Source organism: Molothrus aeneus, chromosome 2 (genome assembly GCF_037042795.1).
Source record: "Molothrus aeneus isolate 106 chromosome 2, BPBGC_Maene_1.0, whole genome shotgun sequence".
NCBI classification, from domain to species: Eukaryota; Metazoa; Chordata; class Aves; order Passeriformes; family Icteridae; genus Molothrus; species Molothrus aeneus.
This window is the reverse complement of record NC_089647.1, coordinates 88,682,258-88,698,734: the sequence shown is the minus strand read 5'-3', so window position 1 is coordinate 88,698,734 and position 16,477 is coordinate 88,682,258. Positions and strand designations below refer to the sequence as shown.

Here is a 16,477-nt window from a genome sequence, read left to right as displayed (position 1 = left end):
GTTTTCTATTCCCTCCCCAGTGATGTTTTGACTAAGTATTATCCATCTTGCTGTTCCTCCTTGGTACAATTCCTAGTGTATTTAACGTTTGTCTCTTTGAAATTATGAAGATAGCTGGGCACATTTATAGTAGATAAGCATTGTGTATCTTGATATCTCAGGTGGGCCTCTGCTGTGGAATGCATGGACTTGAAAAGGCTTAATGTAAATCTTCAGTTCTAATTTTGTTTACTTTCATATGTCTCATTGATCAGGGCATGCTGGTTTGGCATTTGGTAGAGCATCTATGCTAAGTTCAACCTCTTTTACAGAGTGGAGATATTCTGCATTAATGTATTTGGCTTTAGAGTGTTTGAAGTGACACTTATTTGAATTAATTTTCTTTTGAGTTAAGACTGGAATCTAGATTGGCAAAAAGCAAGTGCTTAAAATGATAATCAATGTAAAACATCTCTGAGTTTATTGTGTATGTAACCTTTTTCTTTATCTGTACACTGGATTTTAAACTGGTTGTTAGAATTGTTCATAGCAGATCCTTAGCCATTTGGCACTTTGTTGTCTTTACTTGCAGTTAGTATTTAGCTCTTTCTTTCAAAAGTGGGAAGAACTTCATTTTTGGTGCTTCTTCTTTCTGTCCAGTAGTTAGTTAACTTACAGTTGAAAATCAGTCCTTTCTGATATGTATGAAACTGCTTACCAAAATTCGGTTTTTTAGTTTGTGAAACTCTTGTTGCATGTTTTTAATCAGATTTCCTATTGTACAGAGGCTTTAAGTGTTTAAAATTACAGTGGACACTTCTTGATATTGGCACAGGATATGCTTCCCAGCACCAGCTGGAGCAACTGCCCCAGAAGGTCTGAGGTGTTGACTCAGGCTGAGCTCCCAGTGAAGGGTGCAGCTCCTCACACCCTGAGCTGTGCAGAGTGTCCCTGCCTCATGATGAGACTGGACCAGGGAAAAATATTGGCCTTGCCTGTATGTGTGCTTGGCTGAGGATTTCTGTTGCCAAGTAAATGAGATGCAGTGGGAGGTCAGCAGAGTACATGGCACCAGAGATGGCAAAAAGGAAACTGAGCCCAGGCGTGAGGCTTGAACCTCCAGCTGTAAAGAGGAAAAGGACAGGCTGGGTCTCTGCTGTTCTGTGGTGGCTGACACAGGAAACTCATGACTTCTGATAATGGGAAGAATTCTCCTTCTCTGCTTGCTGATCTACATCCATATAATACACTCAGTGCTTACAGTAGCAGATGAAAAGCAGGAAGTTCTGTCCAACAAATCTGTACAATGCAGTAGCACCAGGAGGAATTAGCAAATAATAGTAGTGGGAAACTCCCTCATATTGGAGATGGGGGTTTTCTCATCAATCCTGCTGCTAAGGAAACATCTTGAGGAGGAGTACATGGATTGTGTAGACCGCTAATGGATTGTACAGTTTGTGGTGATGGGTTTTGTCTTTTAGGACTATGGATCCCTATTTAAGGAAGAGATGGGATCCACCAGGTCAAGTGAGGCAAAAGTGTTTTTATCATCTTGACTAAACAACACGGTGAGTTGGATTTAGGTTAGGCGTGGTGGTAGGCTGTGTTGGCAAACAAATCAGTGCAAGGTGGTGTGATGAGAGTGTCATAAGCAGCAAACAGAGCTGAAGAAGTTCTGCTTCAGGCATATGTAGAGAAAGAAGTCTTTACAGAACATTGTGGTAGTGGAAGCTTTCTCACTTTTTCTGGGAAATCAGCACAGCTGTGTTTTAACAGCTGAGATGGGACTTAACCTTCTCTGAGATGGGAGTTAACCTTCTAAAAGGGCAGCACAGCAGCAGACAAGGAGGCCAGGAGTTTTCCAGAGTGCACTAATAGTGACCAAGGAGATGATGAAGGGGTGTGCTCTGTTGAACATCATTGTGTTATCAGCATTGTTCTACTCAATCCAAAACACCAGCTGCTAAGTACATTAACTCTGTTCAAAACCAGGGCAGAGCCCAATGTCCATCTGGCATTGACTGTGCTGAACACCATGAAGGGCAACAAAAAGAGCTTCTACAAGCATATCAGCAGCCCAGGAAGGCTAGTAGAAGCCCACTGTTAAATGGGGTGGAGGACCTGATGCTAAAGGGCATGGAGAAGACTGAGGAGCTTAATACATTCTTTATGTCAGTCTACTGGTATGACCTCCTTTCAGGAATCATCAGCCCTAAGGAACAGTGGGAAAATTTGTCCTCAGCAGAGAAGGATCAGGTTATGGAACATTTAAATAAGCTGGACAGACAAATCCATGGGACCTGATGGGATGTTCTCATGAATGCTTGAGGGTGATGGTCAATGTCATTTTGAGGCCAGTTTTTTATCTTTGAAAGATCATGATGATCAGAGGATGTTCCTCAGAACTGCAAGAAAACATGTTTTCACTCCTGCCTTAGGTGATCAAGAGAAAGGAACCGGGGAAGTGCAGCCAGCCCTACCCTGATCCCTCAGGGAGGTGATCTGAGAAAATCCTGGAAGCTGTTTCCAAATATACAAAGAGCAAGAATGTGATTTGAAGTAATCCATGTGGATTTAAAAAGGGAAAATTGCCTGACCAGACTGTCTTCTGTGATTAGAGGCCGGCTTGGCGAATGAGGGGAGCTGTGATCTTGTGAAGTTCAGAGAGGGTTTGACGCTCTCTGCCATGACATCCTTTGCAAACAAAGAGATGAAGAATGAGCTGGAGAAACAGCTGAGGTGGATTGAAAGCTCGGCTGACGATTTATTGTCAGCAGTGCAGAGTGCAGCTGGGGGCCAGCCTCTGGTCTTGTACCCCAGGGGGCCAATGTGAGATCAATACTAACATCATTTTAACAACATGGCTGGTAGGTAAGGGCACACCTTCAACAGTATGCAGATGATACAAAATATTAAAATATTTCTGTATCTCTTGGTGCTGAAAACAGTGTAGCTTTGCTTCAGGTAACTCTTGTAATCTGTGGGTAGCCTATGCAATTTTTAATATGGAATTGATTGCCGGCCTCATCTCAAGTTTTATCAGATGCATTCCTGTACTATAAAGGCTGTGGTTCCTGGTTGTAGTTATGTTTATTGTTATCCTTAGGTGAGAGCTGGATGAAGACAGAAAATGCATCGTTCTGCCTCAGAAGCTCTAGCTATTGAAGGCAGAGGGGTGTAGAGAGAGACTGGAATGCAGGCCTTTTAACTTCCATGAAAGATTTTTAAAATTACCTAAAAAAGATCTTTTTCATTAAAAAAAATGGGGTTTATAATTATTTGTGTTTGAACATCACAGAAATAAAAAAGCCTAAGAATTAGTCTTCCAAATGTAATAAGCCCTAAGTTTACTACTGGTTAGCATGTATTTAGTTCAGGTTTTCTCCCATGTTTTGAAGTGGGATTATATCACGGAATAACAACTGAAAGCCTTTAAAACTGGACAGTACATTTTGCCTGACATAAAATTTTACTGCTGAGTCATAAGAATATCAAGATCTATAGAGTAAATTAGAAATTATATATTACAACTTAGAAATTTTATGTAAGGTGCTCTGGTTGACAAGCTGATCATTGTAGTGAAAAGGAACCCTTAGTCAAGGGGAAAGGGCTGCTCATTTGAATGCCACTGTAAGGGATCCAAAAGCTTGATCTCTATACTGCAGTTCTGTAAAAGTTTACATTCTTCTGTTTTGTTTTCTCTGTTTACTTTTTTTTTTTCTTTCATTCCAAGAAGGTCCTTGTACCCAGCTCGCCTTGCCTCATTATCCTCTGTTTGGAAGAGATTTTGTAAATTGAATAACATAATCTTTTAATCTCTTCTGTTCTTTAGAGCTCAGACTTATTCTGCCAGCTGTCAAGTGGCTCACTGCTGCCAAAGATCAATTTTCATGGGCATGTCTTTTTAATGGCCTGAGAATTCTTGGTTTAAGGGATATGAATTCATATTTAGAACAGAAGTTTACACTGTGCTGGTAAATATTTATGGAACTAGGCCTGAAAATTGTGACTGAAATTTCTCTTCAATTGATGTCTCAGAATTGGGAAATATCTATATGAAAAGAACCAGTGGCATGTGGTCCTAAAGCAATTTAAAATTTAAAAGTTTATTAAGCTAGGAGAAGAATGGAGGACAGAACAGGCACGAGGAAAGGTTTTTTCATTGTGAAAAACACCCTGCAAATTAACTGAAGCTTTAATCTGATTGTTCTGAAGACGGCATAGGAGTTATCGCTGTAATAATAGAAAGTCTTTACTTTGTGCTGCTTTATACACAGCCTCTGCATTTTTTCAAATGATTGAAAATGCAGATGCTTCACAGGAAGTGAGTCACCCCAAGGAGCTGGGCCCTTGTTCTCTGAAAAGGTTGGCTGTAGCAAAAGTGAAAAAGTGTAAGTAAACAATTGTGTCCACTAAAATGCTCTGTAGTCATTGGACACTACAAGAACAAACACATCTGCATTGCCAGATAGGTCAGGTGGTGCAGGTCTGCAGCTCCTACTAAGGCAAGACTCTTTGAAAGCTGGGTCTCAACAAGTGTTACTGTTCTGGTATGAATTCAAACTACATGGCATAATTCCTTTAAGAAAGCTCTTAAACTTTCTGAATTGAATAATTCTTGCTAGTTTGTTTCAGTATTCATCTCTTATCTGTTTATGGCATTGTCTCTTCCTGTGCAGGGACTGTGACGAAGAATGAAAAAAAATTTGAACTGAATTAACCAACATCTCTGTCAGGTCCAGGGAGGTGTGATGGTGTTCTCATCATGCTGCCTTGATACTGCATCTGCTCTGAGACTTTCCATTGCTGTACTTTGGTACCCTGCTTTGTGTTGGGAAGAGCAGTCTTCAATCCTCAACTAGCATGAGCCTCAGGCTTTGTTTTTCCCTTTTTTAGGCATGTTTGCTACTGTAGATGGGATTTCACAGCGCGCCCCAGTGCACTGGTCAGAGAATGTGATTGGGGCAGCTTTGTGCTTTCCTTACGTGGTTGCCCTCGATGATGAATTCATTACGGTGCACAGCATGCTGGACCAGCAGCAAAAGCAAACCCTGCCCTTTAAAGAAGGTCACATTCTACAGGACTTTGAAGGTATTAAAAAGGACACTTTGTTGCATCAGTAATTCTGGAACAACCACTGAAGTCACTTGGGTTTGTTTTTTAAACAAAGTATATAACAAGTGTGTTGACTGTTGAAACTTTTGTTGCAAGTGCTTTCCTCGTTAGATTCTTTGCAGACTTCAGTAATTCAAAATTCCACGCTTCTAACAAAATGTATGCTCATTAAATATGCTGTTATTGTCAACTTAATTGTTGGGTAGGAATCTATGGAGTTAGAGCTTTTTCTTGTAGCTTGGTTATTTCTTTCAAAGGAGCAATGTTAATTTAATGCTACAACTCAGTAATTGTGATCTACAGGTATTTGTCCATTGACTATCCTGACAAAATTCTTACATATTAGAAAGGAATACAAAAGAAAAATAATTTTTAAAATATCTGTGTAAGAGGTTTAAAATTGGGTTTTCACATAGAACTGATAACTGAAAAAAATGCAAAAATTTCTATTGATCTATTCTTCAATTGAGAACTCAAGTGTGGAATATGCTATGCTACTAATTTTTTTTTCCAGAAAAACTACAAACTCTAGCACTGTGAACTGTATATTTCTTTCTAGATTTGATGTATGGCTTAAAATTTTAAAATATAAGCCTGGGGAAATACCTGTTGTTAAAAGTTCCTACTCTCTGGAATCTGGACAGTAATTTCAGTGGCCTTACCAGCTTAGTTCATCATGAGTGATTCTAGCCAATTTCTCTTACTTTGGGTGGAACAACATCTGCTGTAACTAAATAAATTTACCAATATCTTTTTAATTCTGAGGTAGGATTCATAGGTAAACTGTACTATCAAGTAAAAGTGGTAGCAGCAAAGGTCACTTTTGGGACTTTAACCCTGTTTAAGTTTTTACATCTTAAACTGTGTATTTTAAAGCTTGTTTCTGAAATTGCTTTTTCCTATAGAGGCTGTGAATTGAATATATCTGTTTCTTCTGTCCAGGAAAGGTGATTGTTGCTACTAACAAGGGTGTGTATATCTTGGTGCCACTACCTTTGGAAAAGCAGATTCAGGATCTTTTAGCTAGCCACAGAGTAGAAGAAGCCCTTGTTCTAGCAAAAGGAGCTCGAAGGAATATTCCAAAAGAGAAATTTCAGGTTTGTCCTTCCTTTAATTTTCTTGAAAACAGAAATTTCACAGTGGGGTCATGTATTCCATTGGTCAAGTGATTGGAGAATGTGTGGGAGGAATTTACATTATAGAGAAGTTGTAATACCTTTTATGATTCCAGCCTGAGGAAATAGGTATTCTGCTAAATTGTTTTGTACTTGTAGAAGCTGTGAATTTGGCAGGATTGAATGCTGTTGTTCTTCTGGGATTTTGTTGAATTTTTTCAACTGTGTAACTTGAGAGAACTGAAAACAAAGCATAACCAGAAGTCTAGTGGCAGAAAATCCAGTGAATGCTTCTTTGGTACTAGATTCAGTTATTATTTGCTATTGCTGTTTAATAATGTATTCTTTAGTTCAAATTAGAATTTTGAAATTTTACTTTTTTTATTTAAGATTCTCACCATATCCTAAACTCCACAGTAGCACTTAACTTCAAAGTTAGGTGATGGGAAATCTCAAGCAAATGCATCTTACTTCCAAGCTCTTACAAGTAGTGCTTGTACTGCTGTGTAACTCAGATTTAAAAGTTTTTGTGTCTTAAACTCTTTGATTACAGTGTTGATTAAAGATTCGTACTCATTCCCTTCTACCCCTGATTTATATTGCCATACATATTCTACTGTATTTTCTCCTATTTAGAGACTTGTAAAAAGCAACATGACATCTCTACTCATGGAGTAGGTGAATGGATATTTGACTTAGTTTCTTTCCTATTGTAAAAGCAAAATTTGATCTGTAACCTGCAGAAAATCTGTGGTTTTCCTTTTTTTAATATACTTTGGAGAATTTTGTAGCCATTAAAACAGTTGTGTTACTTTTGGTTTGTTAAGAAAGGTATACATGACTCTGGAAGATACAAGATTGCAATGGTTCATGACTATTCTGGCTGTCAGGATTTTTTTTTAATGTTTTTTAAATTTCAAGAAGCTTCTAATTCCTTTTCATTTCAGTTTCAGTCAAGGCCTAAAAGGCAGTCATTAAATGAAACTTGTATCAGCTTTCATTTTGATCCTTAATTCCTCTCTTAAAAGAGCAGCTGGGAGACTGCTGGAACTAAAAAGCTCGTCAAGAAAAGTGTTCCCATCTTTTCATAAAGGTCCAACTAACTGAAAGTACTTGAAGCTTACAAGTATTTAGGCAGCCACAGGGTTGTTTCCAGCATGTTTTGCTTGCATCTTCACTTCCTACTTTTCCCTTCCAATCTGTTTAAAGAAGCAAACAAAAATCTCACTGTGAGGGTAGGATGCATAATCTAATCAATGTCCTCTATGTGTGATGATCTATGATTTTCCAGTTATTTCTTTACAGTTCATGTAGGTTTAGTGTGGGAATGACTTTCTGTGTTTTGCCACTGGATGAACTACAATTCATTATCTAAAATACATTGTGTAGACTCTCATTCCTCCTCAGTTTTCTTGCATTAAGAATTTTTCAGCCTTTAAAATATGTTACTTTCTTTTCACAAATGTCTTAAGTGTACAGGGTTGGTCTTCCTGAAATTAGTTTCCTAGAGTATTTTAAGTTCTTTCTAACTTAGTGGGCTTTTAAGGGTATTCACTTATTTTAACCAAATGCTACAGCTGAAAACCAGAAAACATAGTTCTTGCAAGCAAAATAGCTGTTCTATTTCTGGATTGTATTGGCAAATTGATATTAACCAATTATCAAATTCTTGAATTGATGGAGTTTCCCACTGACTCCTACTAAAGTGACTCATCTTGGCCTAGTTGTTGAGACATTGCTTCAGTTTTTCAGAGCTTGTCTGTAGCTGGAAATGTAACATGTTGAGTTTGCTTTCCAAGGGGACTCTGATACCTGATATTGTCATTACAGGTTTGTTACAGATACATCAGTCTTTCTTTGCTGTAGTCTTGTGTAATGTAAGTCTGATGGACCTCAACCAAATTGCACACCTTAAATATGTTTTTGCAACATTTCTTTGACATACTTTAACTGACCACACAGCACTCATTTCTAACTCCTTTTTGAGAGCTATCCTCAGATAGCTATCATATCTATTAGAAAATTGGTATTTTGTAATAGGTATCTTCTGGTATCTGTTTGCAGGCATTACTGAATCCTGAGCAGCTGACACTTCAAAGGCCTTATTTTGCCATTTTGTACAAGCAGTAGGATGGAGTGCATAGGGTTGGCATTAAGACACTTGATCCAACCACTACAATCTATCCATACATTATAGTGATTATTATTGTGTGGTTCATGAAGTACAGTGTTCTCTTTGTCACATGATGCAGTTTTCAATGGCTGATGCCATGTTATGTGTCCCTTGAACCCAGGGCACTGCAGGGCAGATCTTGAGGACATGGGGGTTTTTCCCTGCGGTTCAGTGCTTTGTCACTGCATGCATACATGGGTGCATGCTCTCCCTGTGTATAACAGCATAAACATATACCTATATATGCTGGTAATGCAGAGTGGCAGTGGAATAGCAGCAATGAAGTCCTGGACTCTCAGAATGATTTGTACAGTCAATATTTAGTTATTGAAAAGTAGCAGGTCATGCCTTAGAAGCTCTAAGAACCTCTTATTTGACTTGTGGTTCCCGCAGACTGCAAATTTAGCTCTGCCATAACAGATGAAAATTTCTTTGTTTTTGAGCATCAGGAATTCCTGCTAGGTAAAAAATGCTAAGGAAAAGTACTCCAAGGAGATGGATATCTCTGCTGGATATAATTTTTGATAGAATACAAAGGCCTTTCTACCATGCTACCATGAAATAACTGAATACTACTTATTAATTTTTCAGGACAGCTGACGTTTGCAGAAATCATGGTTGATGGTAGTGAAGACCTTGGTTAGATTGACACACATCTTGCATAGGTATCTCTCTCTTTTTTTTTTTTCCTTTCTAATACTTTTTAGTTAAAAAACCATATTAACTGCACCCAAATCTGACGAAAAGACAAAGTTGCTTTCTAGAAAAATTCCTTTGGACAATGTAGTTGGGAATTCTGACCATTTTAGAAAGGATTTTTTAGCAGTTGAGAGAATTAAGACTTCACTACAGCAATCACAGCTTCAGCAGTCATCTTTCTTTTTCTTATTGCTTTTTCAGATGTGAATTAATACAAAACTTATGTCATGTTTTTGTAGCTACTGTTTTTTATGTGAATTTAGTCAACAGTGCAGAATTTGCCTAAAGAACTGCAAGTCCTATGGTAGTTCTTCAGAAATTATAAGGGACTAAACAATGTGTTGAATTTTGACTGGGTGTAACTTAGTACTTTTTTAAAAGAAGCCTGTTCCAGATCTGACAAAATGGTCTGGAAGAACTGTAGGTTTTTTTCTGTCATAAACACAATTTACCTGTGTGTGTTTGACATGTAGGTATAGCCCATTCTTAAAAATCTGTGAGAAAGGGAATATTGGATTTTCCATAATCTGCTCTGTTTTCCTCCATAATCTTTACCCTAGGACATCTTAATATCTAGTGTTAATACTGTCAGCTAAAAATCTACCTGGATACTGCCTATCTCATCATTGCATCTTAAAAAAGTTCAGAAAGTGTCTATCTGTAGATATTCTTCAATTTTTTGCTGCATGTCTTTAAGGGAGAATTGAAGATGTGTCAACATTTAAATGAAAGTGAATACCACTTTATCAATTCAAATTTAAAACTGGTTCCTTCAGCTTATAGTTACACTATCAATGAACTCTTTTCCATTTTTTGTCAAAAAGATGCTGAACAGATTAAACTCTGCAATTCAAGCAGTGCTTTCAGTGAAATTAATTTGAACTTTATTGCAAAATCATGATCAACTAAGTATGTAAATTTTAGTGATCACTCTCTTGCAAAAATTGAAAACTGGCTTTGTGGGGGGGAAAACACCAGGCTATCTACTTTTGATACTAGTCAGTGGGGTGAGAAGTCTTTCCCTGGAAAGTCAGGATGGATTTTAACGTTTTCCTGCTGCCATGAGATGCAAATATTTGCAGAATTTAATCCTTCAGCAGTGTCATTAGGAAGGTGACCAGGTAAGTATTCATTGATTCACAGATTAGTGTGTAGTGGTGTAATAACACTGTCAGAAGTCCAAAATATTCTGGATATTTTGTGAGTCAATCCCCTAAAGAAGTTTTACTTTGTAGCTAATTGAATTCTCTTTTAGCTTAGTTAACTCTATTTTTAATCATTACATTGAATGTGAAGCATTAGTTAATATAAAGATGTCATGAAGTATTGTTTGTTTAATTTTATATTGTTATATTTGTCTGAAAAGCTGTGCCTGATAACATTACTCTCTGTTTCCCTTTTTCTCCTACACACTGGGGAGGCAAGAAAAGGTCCACAACCTTACAAAGCATTTTAGAGACTTGCTAACAACAGAGATTAAATATTTCCATTAGACAAACCATAAGTAAAGCATGCACAGACTAAATGGACTGAAGCCAAGCTTTTCTATTGGTAAATCTGTAACCTTTAATCAAGTTGAAAAATTATCAGAGTATCAGTCCACTGTACTTGAGGCCTGGTGCTCTTCAGCAATTCCTTCCTGGAATACATTCCTATTGTATTGTAGTTTCTCTGCGTATTTTTATTGAAAATGGTTTTGCTAAGTCTGGTATTAGTACCAGCCTGCATGTACAGTGTGAAACACTAGAAAACTGTGTATTCATGAGCAAATTGAAGGGAAAAACCGAGGACATGAGAAGGTAGCTGGGTGTATTTGCCAAAGTACCAGTGTTGTCACAAATGGGAATGCTCTGCTGAGCACAGTTTAGGTTCCTTGCTCTTAGTACTTCTCTTTTGCTGTTGGAAATATTCTGAGCACAAGGAATTCATTTAATCTTGTAATTGGTAGTTGGTTGACCCCTCAGATTTAATAACTACCTATCATTTAAAGTAGTTTTTGTGTTCTCTTTCTACTGAGCTTCATTTAAACACTTTTTTGTCTAGGTGTGACCTTAACAGTAAAGTTTGATAACAAATAACTTTCCATATTATGGTTTACTTGGTCTTTAACTGTATTTTTATGGTACATTACATAATGTTCTGCATATTGGATAGGTTGAGCTGTTTTGGAAGAATTTTCTATTAAAAAAAAATCACAGTAGCAAAACTGGCAGAAAGTCAAAAATATGGCCATCAGCTGGGGATGAACATATAAGAATTGCCAGCAGTTTTGCACCAGAGAGATGAGACAGGAAGGAAGTGGCTGTGTGTGGTTAAGTGGGATCATCTTTATTTTCTGCACTTACTGAATTGTGGGAAACTTCAAAGATAACCATTGGCTTTTATGTTTGCAATTAACTCAAAAAAATTGAGGCAAGTCAGTGTGATGTCAGATAAGTCATTATTTGAACAAGAAAACTTAAACTTGCTGTTTGTTGAATTTGCTTTTAGTAAGTACTCATGAGCAGTGTTGTGTTCACACACATTTGTGTGAACACAAATGAGTCTGGACAGCAGATTCTATATATTCAGGTAGATAATTTAAAATATAGAGGATCAAGGTTTATTTTGCTTGTGACTTGTCAGATGTGGCTGAAGATGATTTGTTTGGTGTTTTTTGGCAGGTAGCTATTGCAGTAGTAACTAGCACTACATAGATGCAAATATAATAAACCTTTTTTCCCCCTCCTTCTTTTTTATAGGTAATGTACAAACGAATCCTGCAGCAAGCAGGTTTTATACAGTTTGCACAGCTTCAGTTCCTTGAAGCAAAAGAACTCTTCAGGTAATTGTGTGACAAGAAATTTATTCATTTACCTTCTTTAAGTAAGGAGTTAGTGTTCTTGGTATGAAAACTTAGTTCCTTGAATGTTTTTTGATGTAGATGTGAGTTCACTGTAATAAAATGGTTTTGTTGGGGTTAAGAACAGAGTAACATTGAAACAACTTTTTAGCTCTAGAGTTAATGCAACTGGGTTTTTTTTGGGATGCTAACATATAGTAGCACTAAGAATTGAGTGCTGTATGTATGGAGATTTTTTTACTTTAAAGCCTTGACCTTCATGGGCATATCACCAAGTCTGTGCTGTGATTTACAGCATGAACATTGCTTTGTTCATTTTTTTAATACTTTTAACAAAAAGTATAACTTTAACATTAGCTGCAATTGAAATATTATTGACACGATTGCACTATTTTTATGAAGATGTTGATACTGAATTTGCTTTAACACTTGTTCTGCTAGACCTTTTCCAGGAGACAGATTTGTTCTTGAAGTCTGTACTAACCTTGCTGATTTAGCCATTTCAGCAGTCGCTTGTTTATAAATTGACCTTGATATTCCACTTTCATTCAGAAAGTGCTGCTTGTTATCTTTATTCTACCTGATAATTTCATTTCTGCTAGCCATGCCTCATTCTGTGATGCAGCGCTGCTGTGGTTAGTGGAATGCATGCTGACCACATAAAATAACTCTCCTTGTTATCTGCTGAAATTCACTTTAAATCAGTTTAGAGTCTATGGAATAGGATTAAGGTTAGACAATTTTCAGTATACCGTAAGCATATTTACAGTGTAGGAAAAAAGTTGTCCTTGGATTTATGGAAATGCATTGAGGAAAGTAAAGCTTTGAGGAATGTTGCTGTTGGTGAGGGACTTTGCCATTTTATTTCCATTTTATTTCTCACCAGTATGATGAGAGACACTGAGCTTGGATGAGCAGTGTACACTGAGTGAAGATGAGGGAATGACAGGAAAGGCCTGAACAGCATTTAGAGACAATTTGTTCTGGCCACAACCACTTCTTCTATCACCTAGTAACTGTTGTCATTAGTGAGAAACTTGCAATCTTTCTCCACCCTTATCTTTCAGACACTTGTGTATCTGACCTCTGGTTCTGTATCTGAAGCAGAAGTACACGTGGTGCATTGTTAAGAATATTTTAAGAGCAGTGAAAAGAGGGAAATGTATCCTGTGAGGTGTTCTACCACCTTGTGGAAGGAGCCAGGATTGCTTATGCATCCTCCATACAACTATCAGTCCCTCTGAAAAATAAGCTTTAATGAATAGAATTGTGGGAGCTCCTCTGTAGAAACAAACATGCTTCATGAGAAAATGTGCTGTCCAGCCACAAATTTTGCAGCTCAGGCAGCATCCCAGGGTGTTCCCTTCCTCTAAAAGTTGCAACTCCAAAGCAGAACAACAGTTTTGCTGATGAATGAATTGCTGATGTCTGCTCAGGGAAGAAGGCCAAAAAAAGTTTCTGTGCTTTTCTTCTGTCCAGCCATACATAAGCTAAGCAGAGTATTTTGGTGATTCTGAAACAACTTGCTATGGTAATCAGGTTCCTTGATTTTCAGCCCTGGTGGGCACACTGAGTTAGAGTAACAGCTGCATGTGCCCTGATACAGTCTCAATCAATCTTGTTCATTTTAAACTTACTGATACTCACAGGCAAAATGGAAAAGATAGTGGCAGTCTATGAAAGCACTTCCTCCCATCCCCGTGTGTTGCTCTGTAAATGTTTCAACTTTGTCTTAGAAATCACTTCAGTCTTAATGTCAAAGGGAAACTTGGTACCTACCTGAGGAAGGAGGGTGTTAAGCAGTGAAATAGGGCAGCAGCAGTATCTCAGAGATCTTGGTGTGATATGTGGGCCTGCTTCTAGCTAAATATGAAGTGAGATGGTCTCACTACTTGGACAATATTTGACAGTTACAGCTTAGCTGGGGGAATTATATTGGCTTAAAGATCTTCATTTTCTTGCATTATTACCCTTCTTGGACAACCTTGTCAAGAGACAGTTGTATCTTATGCATAAGTTCATAGTTCTTAAAGACTGGAACTTTTAATAGGAATAATTTGCCAAGTTCTTCCTAGTTAATGCTGATGCTTCTGAATACTGAAGAAGGTTGACAAAAAGGAAGAATGTGGTAGCTTTATTGAAATTCAAATAGTTCAACATAAGGGGGATAATTTTCATGAGCTGGATTCATTAGCCTTAAAACTGAGTGAGAAGTAACAGTAGGGCTTCTTTGGTCTAACAAATTCTGTTATAAGCAGTAACAGAATTGTGATTGTGTTACATAGTTGTGATTTATAGTTATGATATTTCATGTTGCTATCATTAGGGTTATACCAAACAGTGCTTTATAGGAGGTCATTTGCTGAATTTTCCATGCATTACAGCTACCATGTTTGGTAGCTGTCATAGGGAAACCAGTTCTCTTCAGTGTTTACTGGTTAGATATTGCTTGCCTTCTGACCCACTGGATACTGGAATTTTTCTAAACTTTACTCTTTCTAACAAATAAAAATGTTCACTCTTTGCACAGTATTTCTCACCTTGGAAAACCTATAGAGAGAATGTAGGTATAAGTCTCTTCTACACTGAAAAGGTTAAAAAAATTGCTGGTACTTGTACTTGGAGAAATAAAAAGTAAGAATGATGTGGGTTTTGCATCTTAAATGTGATTCAAGAATATAAGCTTCCAATACAGCCAGTGGGATTTAGGTAAAACAGTTACCACTGTACGCTTCTTTGGCATCTCTGATACCTGTAGATATAAGGGTCTGAATTTAGGCCTAAGTTTCCTGAAAACTTGTAGATTCTTCTTGTTGCATTGTTTATATATATGAAGCCTGAAGAGAATTAATGCAGAATTGCTCAAAGGGAAGTTGCCTCACAACACTGATGTCTCAAGAGTTTGTTTTCTGCTGTGTGATCTGTGTTTTGCTGAGCCTGAAATGCTAGAAGCTGAAGGCTCAGATGTGTTTTTCAAGAGATGAGATCCTTTGTAACTACTCTAAAACAGTTTTGTCCAGATCTGATGGAAAGATCCACAAGACATCCACAAATCCCAGAGGCCATAAGCCTTGAGCTGAATGTTAGCCATTTGTGCAGGTGGGGTCATTGTTTAGTATTTGGTATTTTTCTGAAGAAACTTTTGGATAATGTTGTGCTTTTAAGGAGGCTGCTTGATTGCTGCTTCCCACTGCTGTGGGGAGAGAAAACTGTACAGCTAAACTTGAGTCAGACCTGCTGAGAGAACCCCAGGTGATTCACAGCCCAGGCTCTGGACTAGCCAAAGTTTAAAGTGGATTCTTCTTTTGGAAACAGATCATCATTGAGACCAGAATTTGTGAAGTCAGAGGTAAGGTAGCTGACTACTTCCTTATCTAGGAAAACTTGGGTGGTAAGATGGAAGGACTCAGAAGCTGCTGTAAGAGTTGGAAAATGTTTTTAAACTTACTAAAAGTGGCATATTAAATATAACATTTTTAAACATCATCTATTTCAATGGTCAGAGTCTCCAACTCAAGCTTAGGGCCATCTTCAGATACTTGACAGCATAGCTAGCAAGGGAATCGATGTTTATATTTGAATTTCTCCAGGTTCATTAAGACTCCTTTTTTCTGCACAAATTTTGAGCAGCCTGTGGATGTTATTCAAGTTATGGGTTGACTTTTGTTCTAAAACAAATCAGGGAAGATTTGTTTGGATTAGAGGGAAAAAAAAAATCTCTTCCTTCAAATAGGATTCATTTTCTAGCATAATGAATCTCATATAATATATTTAATCTCAGGACTTGAAATTTCAGAGTAGTTGCAGTTGCTAAAACTGCAGTTAGGTTACTGTGGTAAGTTCCTACTGAAAATTCAAATATTCTTGGAACCATCAGGTCATGCCACTGATAGAACTTGCTACTTCTGGGTTATTCTGCCTCTTATCATAATGTAGATCTAAGAATTTCAAAGCCAAATCCCAAAAGAAGGATTAAAAGAAATTTCAACTGCAGAAATCTGTGAAGTAGACCTGAATGCTTTACCCTCTGTTAGAGGTGGGTCTTTTCTAGTGTGGAGGTGGGCTTTAGGCAGTAGGAGTTCTCTATAGGAATTGGGAAAATCTGCTGTTCATACCTCTCTTCAAGGGAAGGCTCCCCAGTTTTGTCTGTTGTGGTTCTTCTCTATTGTCTGTGTTGCTACTCCTGTGCTTTGCAGTCACTAGGCTCTAGAAGAGAGGATGCTGCTGTTAAATTTGCTGTTGCTGCTTTCTCCCAGAATTTCCTTCTTCTGGTATAGATTTTTGTAGCCAAGGGACTGTGTTAACTTGAAAGCAAAGTTCTAAATGGGGATTGTCGTGGTGATGGCTCCTACTAGTTCATATTTCCTGGATGGTTTTGGAATTGTGTCTCTGGCAAGAAGAACGATGCAGGGCATGCCTGTAGTGAAGGGATGAGCCTATTTATGATGATCTTTCACACTTTATTGCCTGTAGAAATCTGCTGCTTTTCTAATTCTGTGTTATCATTTGTTTCTTTTTGGAATTCATTCCAATCAAAGTTGTGAAGAGAAAGTC

General features: G+C 37.7%; 1 protein-coding gene across 3 annotated transcripts in view; it reads left to right on the top strand.

Moving 5' to 3' along the window:
- TGFBRAP1 (transforming growth factor beta receptor associated protein 1) overlaps positions 1-16,477 on the top strand; it is a 36,922-nt gene that overhangs the window by 5,278 nt on the left and 15,167 nt on the right. For all 3 annotated transcript variants that reach the window (XM_066545258.1, XM_066545257.1, XM_066545259.1), the window contains exons 3-5: positions 4,876-5,070; positions 6,037-6,191; positions 11,823-11,905. In XM_066545258.1, coding sequence (XP_066401355.1) covers positions 4,876-5,070; positions 6,037-6,191; positions 11,823-11,905 — 433 coding nt within the window. The remainder of the gene's footprint in view (positions 1-4,875; positions 5,071-6,036; positions 6,192-11,822; positions 11,906-16,477) is intronic.